The 14,863-nt window shown below is 37.0% G+C and overlaps 3 protein-coding genes across 4 annotated transcripts; all 3 read right to left on the bottom strand.

The window, feature by feature from the left end:
* On the bottom strand, nucleotides 2,866-3,822 carry LOC107604633. The gene is made up of 2 exons (XM_016306260.2): nucleotides 3,372-3,822; nucleotides 2,866-3,275 (listed from the first exon to the last, which is right to left on the bottom strand). The coding sequence occupies exons 1-2, from the start codon at nucleotides 3,489-3,491 to the stop codon at nucleotides 3,129-3,131; spliced, it is 267 nt and encodes an 88-aa protein (XP_016161746.1). The 5' UTR covers nucleotides 3,492-3,822; the 3' UTR covers nucleotides 2,866-3,128.
* On the bottom strand, nucleotides 3,987-9,345 carry LOC107648849 (signal recognition particle 54 kDa protein, chloroplastic). Of its 2 annotated transcripts, none has more exons than XM_021104574.1 (15): nucleotides 8,891-9,345; nucleotides 8,640-8,772; nucleotides 8,248-8,315; nucleotides 8,060-8,161; nucleotides 7,506-7,658; nucleotides 7,322-7,399; nucleotides 7,019-7,144; nucleotides 6,807-6,909; nucleotides 6,528-6,628; nucleotides 6,019-6,156; nucleotides 5,794-5,937; nucleotides 5,512-5,587; nucleotides 5,038-5,123; nucleotides 4,784-4,909; nucleotides 3,987-4,453 (listed from the first exon to the last, which is right to left on the bottom strand). In XM_021104574.1, exons 1-15 carry the CDS (start codon nucleotides 9,062-9,064, stop codon nucleotides 4,010-4,012), a joined length of 2,052 nt encoding a protein of 683 aa, XP_020960233.1. In that variant the 5' UTR covers nucleotides 9,065-9,345; the 3' UTR covers nucleotides 3,987-4,009. The 2 variants fall into 2 exon arrangements, with proteins under 2 accessions (XP_020960233.1, XP_016208150.1); XM_016352664.2 differs by having other exon boundaries at nucleotides 4,029-4,448; nucleotides 8,891-9,064.
* On the bottom strand, nucleotides 9,639-13,952 carry LOC107604632 (rho GTPase-activating protein 5). Its single transcript, XM_016306258.2, has 5 exons — nucleotides 13,110-13,952; nucleotides 11,999-12,119; nucleotides 11,649-11,768; nucleotides 11,175-11,405; nucleotides 9,639-10,635 (listed from the first exon to the last, which is right to left on the bottom strand). The coding sequence occupies exons 1-5, from the start codon at nucleotides 13,541-13,543 to the stop codon at nucleotides 10,000-10,002; spliced, it is 1,542 nt and encodes a 513-aa protein (XP_016161744.1). The 5' UTR covers nucleotides 13,544-13,952; the 3' UTR covers nucleotides 9,639-9,999.

Raw genomic sequence — 14,863 nt, 5'->3', positions numbered from 1 at the left:
TTTGAGGGGTTTGAGGGGAGGTTCTGAAGAGGAAAGAGGGACAATTGAGCTTATTAGAGGAGACTCGGGAGCGATAAGCCGACTTAATGGAACAGGGATAACCTTTTTAGGGGCCAAAGGACCCGAGTCCGGCTTCTTTGGAGTAGATGGGATAGAAGCACTCCCGGATTCTTTTGTTGTATGCTGCAAGCTACAACATTTTTACGAGTGTTTTGGAGAGTCTTTATTGGCACTGATTTCGGAGCCATTTTTTCTACAAAACTAATGCAAAAGTCCATTAATACCAAACATAAACCATATACAAAACAAATAAGCTGAAGGTGAGAAAACTACCTAACTCGGACTGAAGCTGACTGGGATCCCCTAAGAACCTTTTTGTGTCCAAGTGTGGAGCTTGACCCCAACACTCTTGGAAGAAATCTACTACACATTTCTCAAGCTCATCTAAAGAATCTATACTATACTTAGCTACTACAGAGTTCTCTTCCCAGTATAATGGAAAACTAGGCTCATCATTCTCATCCAGAAAGAAAGGTTGGACCCCCTCTACAGCTCGGATTTTGAAGAAGTTTTTGAAATCGTGAAATAACTCATCAAAAATAGAAAAAACCTTCCTACCCTGAACAACTCAAAAGGAAACCCAACTCGATTTTTTAAAGAACTAAAGGGTTTGGTCAACACAAAGAGATAGAAGAACACCTTTAGCGAAGGTCGAACATCCAACTCCCGACATAGGAGCTGGTATATTTTCAAGAAAGCCCAGGAGTTCGGGTGTAGCTGGGTAGGGGCAACATTGCAAGACCAGAGAACGTTGCTCTCAAAATTAGAAAAGGGAAGCCTAACCTCTAGTTTCGAGAAAAAACAGTCGTAAGCATAGAAAAGAGACGCTCCGATTTATCTAAGGAAGCAAAACACACCCTCTCCTCGAGGTCGGCTACCACTATCTCGTAATTTCGTTCATCCTCCCAGTTCTCACAAAGTCTATGATGCCTACAAAAAGTATCAACGTATTCTTTATCAACTACAAGAACGATAGTAAGGATAGAAGAATCTACCTAAGCTAAAAGGAAAGGAGGGACTTTTGACGACATATCATGAACAACGAATCGAAACATACAGCTATACCTACAAACGCAACAAAAAAATTGTAGAATTCAGTCATTATCCAAAGAAAGTCGGGTAAAAGCAACAAAGCACAAAACGTGATTTCAAAAGATCTTTTCAAAACAGAAAGAATAGCAATGGCGTCACTTCTGCGCCATCAACATCGACACCATTGGGGGACAACACCATGACGTTCTACAAGAAATAAATGGCAACAAACTAAAGTTCCAAGAGACAAGCCAAAATTCACAACAGTAATATCAGACGACAAAAACAATCTCAAAAAAGATTTCTGATAGACAAAACAGCAATAGTCAACAAATTTTTCTAAAGTAGTTTTCAAGACACAAAACCAACAATGTAAGAATCTCCACTACTACCCAAAAGGTCACCTAAATACAAGAAACGGACTCAAAAAGCCCAAAACAGTTACGCAAAATAAAGTCAAGAGTACCAACCTTGATGAGATGCGAAAATGGAAGGGCACGACTCATAGTAAGCAAGCACGAACATTCCTCTCTAAAAGGTGAAAAGGAGACCTTCAAAGAGTCCAAGACAGAGGAATCTTAGGTCAAAACAACGAATAAGGAACGAAAAGGGAAAAGTGAAGTGAAGAGTCTTCTGAAAGTAGAAGGAAATAAGGCAACGTAGAAAGCTTTTCAAAAATGGAAAAGGGAAGAAGAAGAAGGGTGCGAAGCTTTTATAAGAGCGAAAGGGCAAAAGGGGTATTTTGCACCCCTCTTTAAAGCTATGCGCGGTTTCCAAGGAAACTACCGCCTTATGTTCGTCCTTATTTAAAGTGGTAACGTTCAAAATTTCAAAACATATCAAGTACCCGACCTCTTGAAGGCGGCACACCCGACGACGAAGACTGAAGCCATAAAATGCTTGAACCCGACCTCCTCAACAGCTCGGACTCAAGTAGGGGCATTGTTCATATCCTGACCCAAAAACATAAAGCCATGCCCAATAAGGATAAAAAACCCAACAAAAAAGGGTAGCCTCTACCATTTACCCGACCTCTTAAAAAAAGTCGGACATGTCGACAAGAACCCAACGTTACTTATCCAAATAAGTAACTGTCTCCCCGAATCTCTTATATTATCTCTATCTCACATAAAACATAGACCCCAACAAACTCCTAAGATCAGGAGAACGGTCACTCACCTAAAAAGGTGGAACTACTCCAAAAAAAGGTGGTTACTGGCTCTATTATAAATACACTAACACTCCTCACGTATATTTACGTTCTAACATACTAAAAACCTGCCTAAAACCCTTGCTGACTTAAGCATTGGAGTCTGTTGCAGGTACCACCCCCACTTCCTCACAAGGAACTCGGACAGCAACACCTCGACACGGGAACAAGTCGAATGCTGTCCCAGAAGGAGTCTGGACCTCACGCTCAAGCTCAAATCAACGTTTCAGGTAATTCTCAAAGCACTAGTGTATTATGATTCCTAGATGCAGTGTGCTTAAGCCACACGGTTCAATTGCTCCGTTGCAGTGTTTACTTGTGAGTTGAAGGTTTAGAAAAGAAGTGAAGAGAAAAGGAAACGTTTGAAGAATAAAACAAGATGATCATAAAATCAAATCGGCTTACCACTATTATATCATAAAAACACATTAAATTTCGTATCATGACCCATTGACAAATTAGGTTTGGCTGTAATTAAACTGACCACCAATCTCATTAAGAAAATCACCAAGTTTTGCATTTTCATGTGTAGGTTGATGCGAACATATTTAACTTGTATCCCATATTTACAAAGATAAGCGATGAAACCTAGTAACGTTGTTGTAGCCCATTGCTCATCATGAAAATGAAATCTTAAATTGATCTACCTCTTGAACTTTGACATCAATCATCAAGTACATCGCAAAAAAGCATACATGATGATGATCATCTCAATAGGAATAATAATACTGGGGGCTGGGAATTTATTGAGAATTAAAAAAAAAAGGGAAGAATGTGAACTAATGTAAAACTAACCTAGAAAAATTAAATCTCTATGAAGGTGAGGTCATTTCTCTCTCAACTTCTTGGCAATGGCAAAGGCAGCACCTGCCACAGCCACAACTACCGCTGAGATTATAATGCCTGATTTCAGCTTTTGCAACGCTTCCTTCTTTCGCCTTTCCTTCTTCTTATCTTCAGCCTCAGCTTGTTCCTTCAAACACATCCCGCAACACACAATCAATACAAAAAATAACAATATAATTAGCTATGCATTTTTTTTTCTAAATTGAGTTCTTTGTTTATTCACCTGAATTTCCTTGGCGGCCGCCACCTCGGATGATACCGGATCAACTTGAACCCGTGTATTATTTCCGGGATTTAGCTCCGCAGCAGCGTCTGCAACTGGAAAGGTTTCGTCTGTTCCCATATTACTTTGTATTCTGTAATGTAACCGTGTTCTTCAGTTCAAACGAGAGGAAAGACGATAACAAAAGAACGCATTCATGATCAAGTTTTCATGGCCAATTCAATGTCGAAGTTTTGCTGGAAATTAATTGACACGTGCCAGTGTTCCAAATGCCGAGTTTGTTAGTGTTTTATGGGTCCTAAGTCCTAACTAATCTAGTGGCTTATTCCTGTTCTCATATTTTACCTATATGCTTGTTTAGACCATGCTAAACTCTTTAATATAGCCAAAAGAAAAAGAAAAAGAAAAATAAATTAGAAAACTTTACCTATCTTCTAAAGTTTGAATTTTACTTTAGAGAGTAAAGTGTGATCTTCTCCTCTTGAATAGTTTCTCTTTCATATTTATTATTGGTCTCATCTATAAAATCAATGGTGAGAGATCACACTTTACTCTCTAAAGTGAAATTCAAACTTTAGAGGATCCAAATCTAATTTGAATAGGTGATAATCCAAGGAGTTTTAAATGCTAATTTTCCTTTATGGAAATTGGGAAGTTCGAATAAATGTTAAATGTTTGTATATTTTCGGCTCGAAAAAGATAGAATAATGTGAAACGCAGATTACAAGAATAATAACATGGCTAAGTTGAGTTTGTACAAGAATGATACCCCTATATCTTATATTTGCACGTCCGAATATATGACTCATTTCTTCCCGATTTAAATCAAACTCTTGGTCCTGAACAAACTTCATTGCTATATGAATTGATCTAATAATTTGGGGAACATAATTGTCTCGGGCGAAGAAAGCTACATCAAACAAGTTCATCGCCGACGGTCTCTTATCCAGTCTCCCCTGATCACCTCTAGAAGGTTCAGTTTTTGCTCCCGAAACCACGAGGCGCTGGCCTTGCTGATTCCACAAATTGTTTCCTTGATTCCGATCTCTTCTTCCTCCTTGCAGTACCAGGTGGAACCTGAACTAGGTACAATGCAGAAACCACAAAGCATGCTCAGTTTTTCCCCTTACAAAAAAGGTGGAGTCTACCGTGCATCAGTTCCTATGGTTATGGACTTATGGTGACTATAATGGTTATACAAGTGTTGCTAAAATTAAAGTCACTTTTTTTACATTATAGTAACCGATTTTTTTAAAATTAAAGAGCGTTGTTAAATAGTAAAAAAGTGTTACTTTAATTTTGGTAATACTTTTTAAGACATCATAACTACCATAACATAGGCACCATAGCATGCACCTATAAAAATTCCCTTGGAAATTGTTAAAAATTGTTTGCACATAAAATAGAATCACCTTTTCCTCTGTTTTCAGTGCTTCCTCAAGATTACTAAGGGTTGGAATTGATCCACCTTGCATTACACCCATCAGATTCTTCATGCGAACACGCATTTGGAACAGCTGAGCTACAAGTTGGCTTACCTGACATTATTGTAGAGCAGTCCACAAAGTTTGGAAATACCAAAATATAGCACAGTTAGAGAAACAGCTACTTTGAAGGATATTTCGAGAATATAAATTAAATTCTTACAGAAAACTATTCTACATACCTGCTGCTCTGTTTTCCCTGAACCCTGAGCAACTCTTTTCCTCCTGACTGGTGATTCGGCCAATAGTTCTGGCTTTTCCCTCTCCTCTGGAAATAAAAATAAAGGGATGGTTTAACAAAATCACTTAATCCAAATTCAAAGAACTGCAAGAACTTTGGCAAAAGCAACAATCGTCGATGGACAGTGCAAAAAGTTATTATTGTGATAGCAAAACGGTTAACAGTGACATCATTATCTTGTTCAAATAGTCCTTTCAATTTTATTTCTTAAGAACTTTATCTCACTATGGGAATCAAGCATTTGCCATTGATGACACACTTACCCTTAAGTAATCATAAGCAGCAGCAGCAAAATACAAGGGGGGAGAAAACTATAACTATTGAAGCACTAATTGGTAAAACCAAGAATTTTATTCTAGCTAAAATCTAAATGAAAAATATAGACTCTAACTACTGAGCTGTCAAAGGTTCTTACCCGGCGTCATTGCTTCTATCATTGCTTCCATGACCTTCAAATTCTTCTCTGCCTCTCGAATTTGAGCAGGCGTAGCCTGTATGCTTGAAAATGAGATTACATGAGTTTTACTATATCTATTCGAAGTGTTAAATACTTGCATAGAAGGATAGTAACAACAACTAGCGATGCTCAATTTAAAGGTTGCCAATTGCTAATTTGCAATTATTGGACATTAGGACAACACAAAATGAAATGAATAATGATAAATATTCAGGAAATCTAATGTTAAGGATTTCATACCTTCCCCATACCAGGAATCATTCCAATGACACGGGACACAGAACCCATTTTTGCAACAGCACGGGTTTGCTTTAGAAAATCATTAAAGTCAAACTTTGCACTCATAATCTTCTTTTGCAGTTCTTCAGCATCTTCTTGTTGCATCTATAATGAATGTGGTTAATAGCTCAATATTTTAAGTTCATTATGTGACAATAACAATCTAGTAACATAGTTGAGACTTACAACTTCTTGTGCCTTCTCTACAAATGAAAGGACATCTCCCATTCCTAATATGCGTCCTGCCATTCGATCAGGGTAGAAAGGTTCAAGATCCTCCATGCGTTCCCCTCGTCCTACCAGCTTGATTGGCTTACCAGATACCTGCCATCATTGAACTATCCAATCAAGCAAAACACAAGAGGACATGACTTAAACATGGTGGACTATGTTAATCACTTTAGAAATCTAGATACACTATCTATGGGTATATTTATCAGTTCAAGTTTTGGAGTGAATGGGGGGTATGGAAAGGGATTGAAGAGTAAGATGGGCTCAAGTTACTTTTCAAACCCTTCCTTTCCTTGCTTCAGCAAGACCTTGACTCACAAACGTACCCTAAAGATGAATCATACATTTCAATTCCAATAAACCATGTGTCCTTTTCTTTTAATACCAGAAGTTATTGGTATCGATTATATTTATTTAATAAATAATAAAACACTTTCTAAAAGCTAAGTCCAATGCAAGAAAACCTCTTTGACACTCAAGGCTGCTCCACCTCTTGAATCACCATCTAGCTTTGTCAAGATTGCACCTGTTATTCCAATCTCAAGATTGAAAGTAGTCACCAAAGCTGTTCACAGAAAATCTCATAGTCAGGTAAAACAGTATTCCAAAACCAAAGAAAAAGATGATTAACACGTGACAGCCACAAATTTAGAATCAATTAATCAATGTGTTATTTTCATTTTATTTTATATAAAGTAAAACATATTTCATATTATCTGAAAATTAAAAATTCACTTCTGTACCTGCTGCTTCTTGTCCTGTCATGGCATCCACAACTAGCAAAACCTCTGTTGGATTCAGTGCCTGTTTCACTTCTTTTAACTCGTCCATCATTGTTTTGTCTATCTGTTTCATAAGAAATAACAATCCTGATCAACGTAACATAATTCTTCCAATTATTAACTGAACCATGAAATAAATTATTTTGACGTTACCAGTCCTAGAAAGGATTTACCTGCAGCCTGCCAGCAGTGTCGACAATAACCACATCAATTTTCTTTTTCTTTGCATCTGCCAAACCTTGTTTAGCAATTTCTGAAGGTTTAACATCAGTACCTGCTGTGTAGACAGGAACATCCACCTGAAACAAGCTAAAACTAATTACAAAAATGTGAATAGATACAAAATTGAGAGAGTTACACTACAATCAAACCACCAAGCATTGGCAAAGACAGCACACAGAAAATTTAAAACGAAATTGCTAGCGTTTCTTCAGAGACTACAACTTGTTGACTTTGAGGAGATGAAATTCCAGTACCTGTTTGCCCAAAATAGACAGTTGATCAATAGCAGCAGGTCTGTAAACATCACCAGCAACTAGCATGCAACTCTTCCCCTGACAATAGGTGCTCGTGTTAATAAAGGATGCTTCAATAACGCAAGGAACTAATAGCTACCAGAAAAGAGAATAATAAGTAGTAGGAGCGAGATTGCAAATTCACCTGTTTCTTGAGATAGTTGGCCAACTTCGCACAAACAGTTGTTTTCCCAACTCCCTGGAGTCCAGCCAACAAAATGACTGTGGGCCCTGATTTGGAAAAAACCAGTTCACAGACCTCTCCACCCATCAGTTTTACTAGTTCATCGTGTACAATCTGCAAAACCCAATGATCAACACCAACTTTGTACCTGTATAGAATTTCAGTACTCAAAATATAGATGCATCGTTAATTTCTATAATACCGTTAAAATGAGATTATTATATAAATATCTTGTCCAAAAGAGTTCTCTTAGCTTCCCTACATGTGAACCATACACAGAACATAAGAAGAACACCAGAAATTCCTATGTGGTGCTTTGTCCACACAATCTACTAGCACTGGTGCATTGCTCATATGACTTATTCTTTGCCGCGAATTTCAAATGTATTTTGACACATAATTTTATGTAGAAGTAATTGAATGTGTGTAACACGGTGATTTAAACTTTGAAAAATTGCTAGTAATCCTAGACTTTCTCTTGGCACGAGTTTCCAATCATAAATAAATAATTTTACCTTAACCAATTGCTGATCTGGTCTCACTCCTCGTATGAGGCCAACACCCACAGCCTGATCTGTGACAGCTTGCACAAACCTTCTTACAACAGGAAGACTAACCTGCCAACAACAAAACTCACCTTACCTAATAAACACCATTTGCACAAAGGATCATGTAAAGTACCAAACTCTCAAAAGCATCTTACATCTGCTTCCAAAAGAGCTCTCCTAATATCACGCATAGGCTCCACAATATTCTCTTTTGTTAAAACCTCTGCACACCACAACCAAACACACCCCAATGAACGAAATCCATAACAATTGATTAACTCATTAAACACTCCACAAACCGTTGTGGGACCCTAAATAACATGCGAACTATGATAAACAAATACTTTGTTTTTGCTCATCTATATGGTATGGTATGGGTATCTACATAAAATATTGCTCTACCTAAACTACTTAACTTTGTGACCCTTTTTTCCATAAAATTTTCCGCTATCGTATTCAATACTCGTATTTTGTATGTGCAACATAGTATGCAAGCAACGAATATCTAATAACCCTTGAGAAACAAAAATGGAAAGTGAGAACCAACCTTCCCCTTTGAGTTTGCTCCACGCAGCCTCAAGGCCACTGGTCAATTGTCCAAACATCTCAGCCCTCACCACTCCGCGCATGTCCCTTCTCACAGTAACGCTTTTGGAGTTCACCCAACTCCATATCTCATTCTGCAAGTGACCCATTTGGCCAAATCAATCACAAGCGAATTCTCTTTAGCTGAATGCTATGAAAATTTCAAACTTGCTTCGAAATACTCGGAGATTAATTGCTGTTTCTGGAACTTACCGTGAACAAGTTTCGGGTGGAAAAGGAAGTAGTGGGTGTGGTTGAACCAATCCAAGGAGAGCATAGCGTATTTGGTTTAACAGAAGAAGAAGAAGAGTACAAGGTTCGGTTGTGAGAGAAGGAAGGAGTGGAGAAATGGCGGGAGGCAACGGCAGACAAGTGTACGGCCTCCATGTTTGTTCACTGCAGAAGGCAGAAGCTGAGAGGCTCAACCTGGTGCCTGCTAGTGCTAGTTGCTATTTCTCTCTCTATCTTGTTTATCCACAACGATCTTTTTCTTCATTCTCTATCTACGTGGTTTCTTTTCTTACTTCTTGGCTTAGCACGAGATGACCTTATCACTCTGGGAATGAAATTCCTATTTTTCTAATATATTTAAGAATATGGGGCACTATTATTATTCCTAATAGTTTTTTATATCTCCATTACATATTCTTATTATGAAATCGCTATCACTATCTATTTATCTTGTGAAGAGAAACGTTTGAAGATACACACCAATCAGATTTGGGAAAATTCTTGCTTAAATGAATTCTACATTGTGACACTATTATTTTTACGATGCAATTGACAGCATTCGTTGATTATGGTTTTTTGGCTCCTTATTCTCGTAATCTCGTTTACATTCTTACCCAACGTTTTTATCCCAATATTTCAAGATTGTCAGGTAATAGTATCATTATCCTAAGAGGATAAGCATGGCTCCAAAGTAAGAACATGCAGTCTTTTAGTCATCAATAGTAATGAATTGGTCCAAATGAGGATCATGTAGCAATTCAGAATTCGTTAAACTCTATACTTGAGAGAGGAGAGAAAAAATAGTGTGTTAGAACTCTGCTTGGTTAATGAAATAGAATGAACAAACATGGTTAAGAACCTCACCCAAAAACAATAACAGGAAAAACACTAAACAGTTCCAAACGTAGAAAAACACACACAGACCTCTTTACAAGTGGTTATCCCATCCACCCTCTAATCTCATCACCGAAGGAATTTATGTGAGTACTCCAACAATGCGAATGCTCTCAATTATCCTTGGGAGTACTATTTATCTTCTGCTATCTGTTCCACAGGCAGCAAGACAAGAAAATCAAATGGCATTCAATGGCTCAACGCCAAGCTTCGGCCAACTCCGTTCTTGAATTTATACGGCCAATAATTGAGGTTCCAAGGTTCTTTTCTGTGGATCCTGCTGCTGGAAGGTCAATCAACTTAGAAGTATTCAGTTGAAGGCTTTTGCTCTTGCAGATATTTGATTGATCCTCCTTACACTCAGCAGAAGCAAGGTTGTTAGAGTCTTGAAGTCCGATTGCCATAGAACAAAGCTGCGAGACGAGATTGCACGGACAAGTATCAACTAGCAACCTATTTTCTCTAGAAATGAAATTTTCAGTGGATGTCGTCAAAATTTTGGATCCACTTTCAGTTTCACAGCTGTCTAAAATTTTGGATCCACTTTCAGTTTCACAGCTGTCTTCTGTACCATGACTAGGGCTTTGTTGAGAAGGTTCTTCAGTAACAAATTCTTTATCCTCTTCATTACAATCCTTTTCACTTTCACTGTCATCTTTTAGGATCAGTTGTGAAGTGCTGTGGTGCCCATCGTCATCAAAAGAATTTAGGTTGGAAACAGGATTGGAATTTACCATAGACTCCTCTCTATCTCTCAGTGTCTTCACGACAAGTGTCTTGAGGAAATTCATGACTTGTACTGCATACATCAAAGCAGTCAAAGGATCTGCCATCTGAAATAGACAATGCAGAAATGTAATTCTAGCATCAAATTCATAAACTCAGACCAGTACTATAGTTTTACATATCATACTGCAAACAAGAAAAGCCACATGCACAAACATCCGCATAGGGCTCGGGAAAATGCTGCACCCAAAATAGTAGATATACACAGACATCATACGATAGCCAATCAGAAAAGCAGTTATGGTAGAATAGATCAACCGGAATCTTTGACTGATGCTATAAATTTTTGTACGAAGTGCTATATATAAAGAAAATTACAATTTTACTAGCTTAAAATACACTTTTCAAGTTTGAACATAGTATGTCAGTCCTAGGAAACATTAATCATCTAAAGGGCTGTGCTTAGGATGATTATGTTCGCTATTTTAAAGTTTAAACTACATACCACTGGTTACTTCCATAGAAGACAGATGAACTAACCACATGGAAGAAAGGAGAGAAATGCAAAACAAAAGGTGAAGTTGGCAAGCATTCAATATTTCAAGCAAAAAAACTGGAGGGTAGGAACTTTTTAACAAAAACTTACATGAGTCATATTTGGTGCAAAAACCATTGCAACATTGCGTGCGTTCATTTTGTTCAGATGTTCCAGTTGAGCAACGTCAGCCATTAGGTTTATTGCCCAATCTAGCAAAGCAGCTTCTGTCGGTGGAAGTAGCCTCACAAGCTGAGAACATTCTTCCTCTGACTGAGACTGCATCACCTGCTCTGGCGAAAGTGGGTCTAATACCCCAGTGGGCAGTTCTCTGAACCAAGCCTGCAAAGAAGCATTGATTAGTTAGAGGTTTCGTTAATGTATCCACCATTCCACTCCAAAGTAGATAAATGGAAAACAATTGGCATAAATGCATTGATTATCACCAAGATAACTTCCAAATAGCACGTTTGAACAGAACCGACATCCAAGAACCTGATTTCAGATGAATCTCTAAATATTTGAAACAAAAAGTAGTGCTGAATGGGGAAAAAAAAGGAAGCAAATATTGAATCGTACTAATACCTTTATAAGACCTGCCAGACAATGCACGTCAATGCCTTCTGGTACAACTCCTCTGTTTAATTGTTCCCTCACTGACTCCTCTTGACCATTTTCAGCATTAATTCTGAAGATCCCTTCAGCCTGGATGTACACTTAAAATTGTAACTCCAAGTAGATTGAAATTAAATAGCAAATCGAGCAAAATGTTTCTGGAAAAAAACAGATGCCTGCAGGGGTAGGGGGACTACAGATTGTTCATCCACAACATCACATTTTTTGTTCAAGCAAGTAATGTTATTTGAAATCTGAATCACATTTGATTCCCACGAACAAACTGAGAAGAGAAGAACATATAGGAGCTAAAAAATTACCTGCAGACCTCCTTGTGCGTACAAATGTCTTTGCATCAAAAGCAGAATCGTAGGTACACTATTTCCTCTGGCATCAAAAGAAAGCTGCATAGATTCTGTTGAAACCCCAAAAACATTTGCACTGTAGAAAACAAATAAAATATATCAAAATTAAACAAGAAGATATAATTCAGAATGAATCTAGCAGACATCTAATATGGTAGAGGAGATATGTGAACATCATCAAAACTAGATCAACAAATAGATAGGCTGAACTAGGGGCAGAAGGTATGTATAATTTTAATATTATTATGCACCATCTCAGGTGCAAAAGATAATCGATTGTTTTATGATGATAAACTAAATCCGTGGCATTGTGAGGCACCCTAGATTTTCAGAGAAGAAATCACCCTAGATCAACAATTTTTCCCTGCTGCTCATTTTTCTCCCATCACTGGTTACCATTGGCATGATTCATGCTAGCAAATTAAGGCACCTTATATTACAATTCAACACTGTTGTTGCCATTGTTCACTTGTAAATTTGATAATTGGCAAGGTGGCAAATATCATTCTACCAGTAGGTTGGCTTTTAGATTTAGAGCATAGAAGGGGAGTGGATAACATGACTCGGCATAAGCATGGAAGTCGATCCATTTACTGAAAATTCAGAACTATGAGTTATACTGTTATGGAGATCCTTCAATTATACGCCCTATTTCTATATTCAACTTCAGGTTCCACATGGACAGAACAAAAATCGATTTGGAAGAAGGAAAAAAAGGGGTTCCAAATCTACAATGACTTAAGAACCACCACAATTGTGCAACTAGTAATGTAATCAACATAATATATTAACTTCATATCTAAAATAAGGAACTAATTTGAGATTTATTAAGAATCATGTGTGGATTCTTAAAAGGAATGTTATCCAAGAAAAGACCCCTTTTTTTTTTACCAATTGCATGAACTTGAATGGAACCAGATGAGCAATAAAAGGGAAAATAATATGATAGTAACACAAATAAAAGACACGCACAAAGATAAAAGAGGAAAAAGAAATTTATGGCAAGTAATGAATGAACAAATCCAATAATTGTGATTGAGATTTAGAACGAAAGCGTGAAACTGACCTTGCACTTGGAGGCCTTCTGGGAACCTCAGGTTCGAATTCAACAGGCAAACCAAGAAAGCCATGGAACCGATCAAAGGTTACATGTGCCACGTGTCTCACATTAGAAGGCCACCCAATCTCCATTGAAGAAGAAGAAAGGTCTCCAGCGCTGCTGCTAGCACTGCAACCTATCAAAGATTTCCTGAAAGTTTCAATCAAGAGAGTCAAAATAGAAAGCTGATCTCTTTCTCTGTCCTTTTCTGTCTTTTCACATTCTCCCTCTTCTTCTTCTTCTGCCAAATCCAATTGGGACTGAAGCACCACACCTTCAATTTCCACTGTGTTGTTGGGGCTGTTAATAAGGGCAGTTTGGTGCGACCCACCACACGGACTATTGCTCGAACAGCTTGAAGGTGAAGGTAACTGAGATGGGGATTGCAGCACTTCCGTCATTTTTGGGAACTAATTGATTGAAAATTTGATTTCAGGGGTTCCTATCTCTCTCTCTCTCTCTCTCTCTCTCTCTCTCTCTCTCTCTCTCAAAACAAAACCCCACTTTTAATATATGTTTATTGTTGTTCTATTTCCTAACGAAAAGCAAATATTTTTGGACATTAGATTAAAGAAAGAATAGAAATTGGCGGTGGTGGTGGTGGTGGAGTAGAGTTTGATTCAAGAAAAGGGCTTCTGGAAGGTGAGATGGGACTATCATTAATCACTGTACATCGAGAGAGAGGGTTATAGAAGGAAGAATCATAGCACATGAGACAGAAAGAGATTGGTTGTTGGTTGGGATTATACTGAAGATGATGATTATGATTATGATGACGATGGAGTATGAGTCCGGTTTGCAAGAGAGAGGGGGTATGTATTTTACTATTTTTGTACGGTATTTTGGAGAGGGGAGTAACTTTTAAGGGTTTTTCACATAAAAATTTAATTTTATCCAAACTCTTTGTTCAATGAATTTAATTTTAATGTATTTTTAGTATAAAATAAAGGTTTAATTATTCTACTAGTTCTTATAGTTTCGTAAAATTTTTAATTAGGTGTCTATACTTTTTTTTTTAATTGAGTTCTTATACCAAAAAATTTTTTTTAATTGGGTCCCTATACTTTTTTTTTTTTATTTAGGTTTCTGTACCAATTCTTTTTTTTTAATTGGGTCCCTATAAAATTAAGCCAATTACTACTAAAAAGGGACTAAAAGAAACTTAATTGAAAAAAAATTTGGTGCAAGAACCCAATTAAAAAGAAAAAAAGTATAGGAACCTAATTGAAAATTTCACGAAACTATAAGGACCAACAGAATAATTAAACCTAAAATAAATTTGTATATATATTTAATGTATCAGACTCTCTTTTAGTGTTCTGTTAGGTAGCGTTTGTTTTCGAAGACAGAACATAAAGACAGAGACAGTACATGTTTAAAATGTGTTTGGAAGCAGAGACATGGACACAAAACACATTGTCTCTGAGATAGTTTTTTATATTTTTGTGTCCACTCTTTTACCAAGGACAAATGGATACGGGATTTAGAAGAGTGGACACGGACTTTTTTATAAATTTTGCTTTCTTTTTTGTCCATAGATATTTTTTATTATTCCACTATTATCCCTTCTTATTTTTCCTATAATTAGTCTTGAAACTTTTGAAAAATAAATATTATTAAAGGTAAAATTGATCTTTTAAAATGCTAAAAAATAATTTATAAGTTATAATTGATTTTATATAATTTAAAGAAAAATCAGTTTTTAGATAAAAAAAAACATT

This window comes from Arachis ipaensis, chromosome B06 (assembly GCF_000816755.2).
Source record: "Arachis ipaensis cultivar K30076 chromosome B06, Araip1.1, whole genome shotgun sequence".
Lineage (NCBI taxonomy): Eukaryota > Viridiplantae > Streptophyta > Magnoliopsida > Fabales > Fabaceae > Arachis > Arachis ipaensis.
The sequence above is the reverse complement of the archived record's forward strand: the minus strand, read 5'-3'. Positions and strand labels throughout refer to the sequence as shown.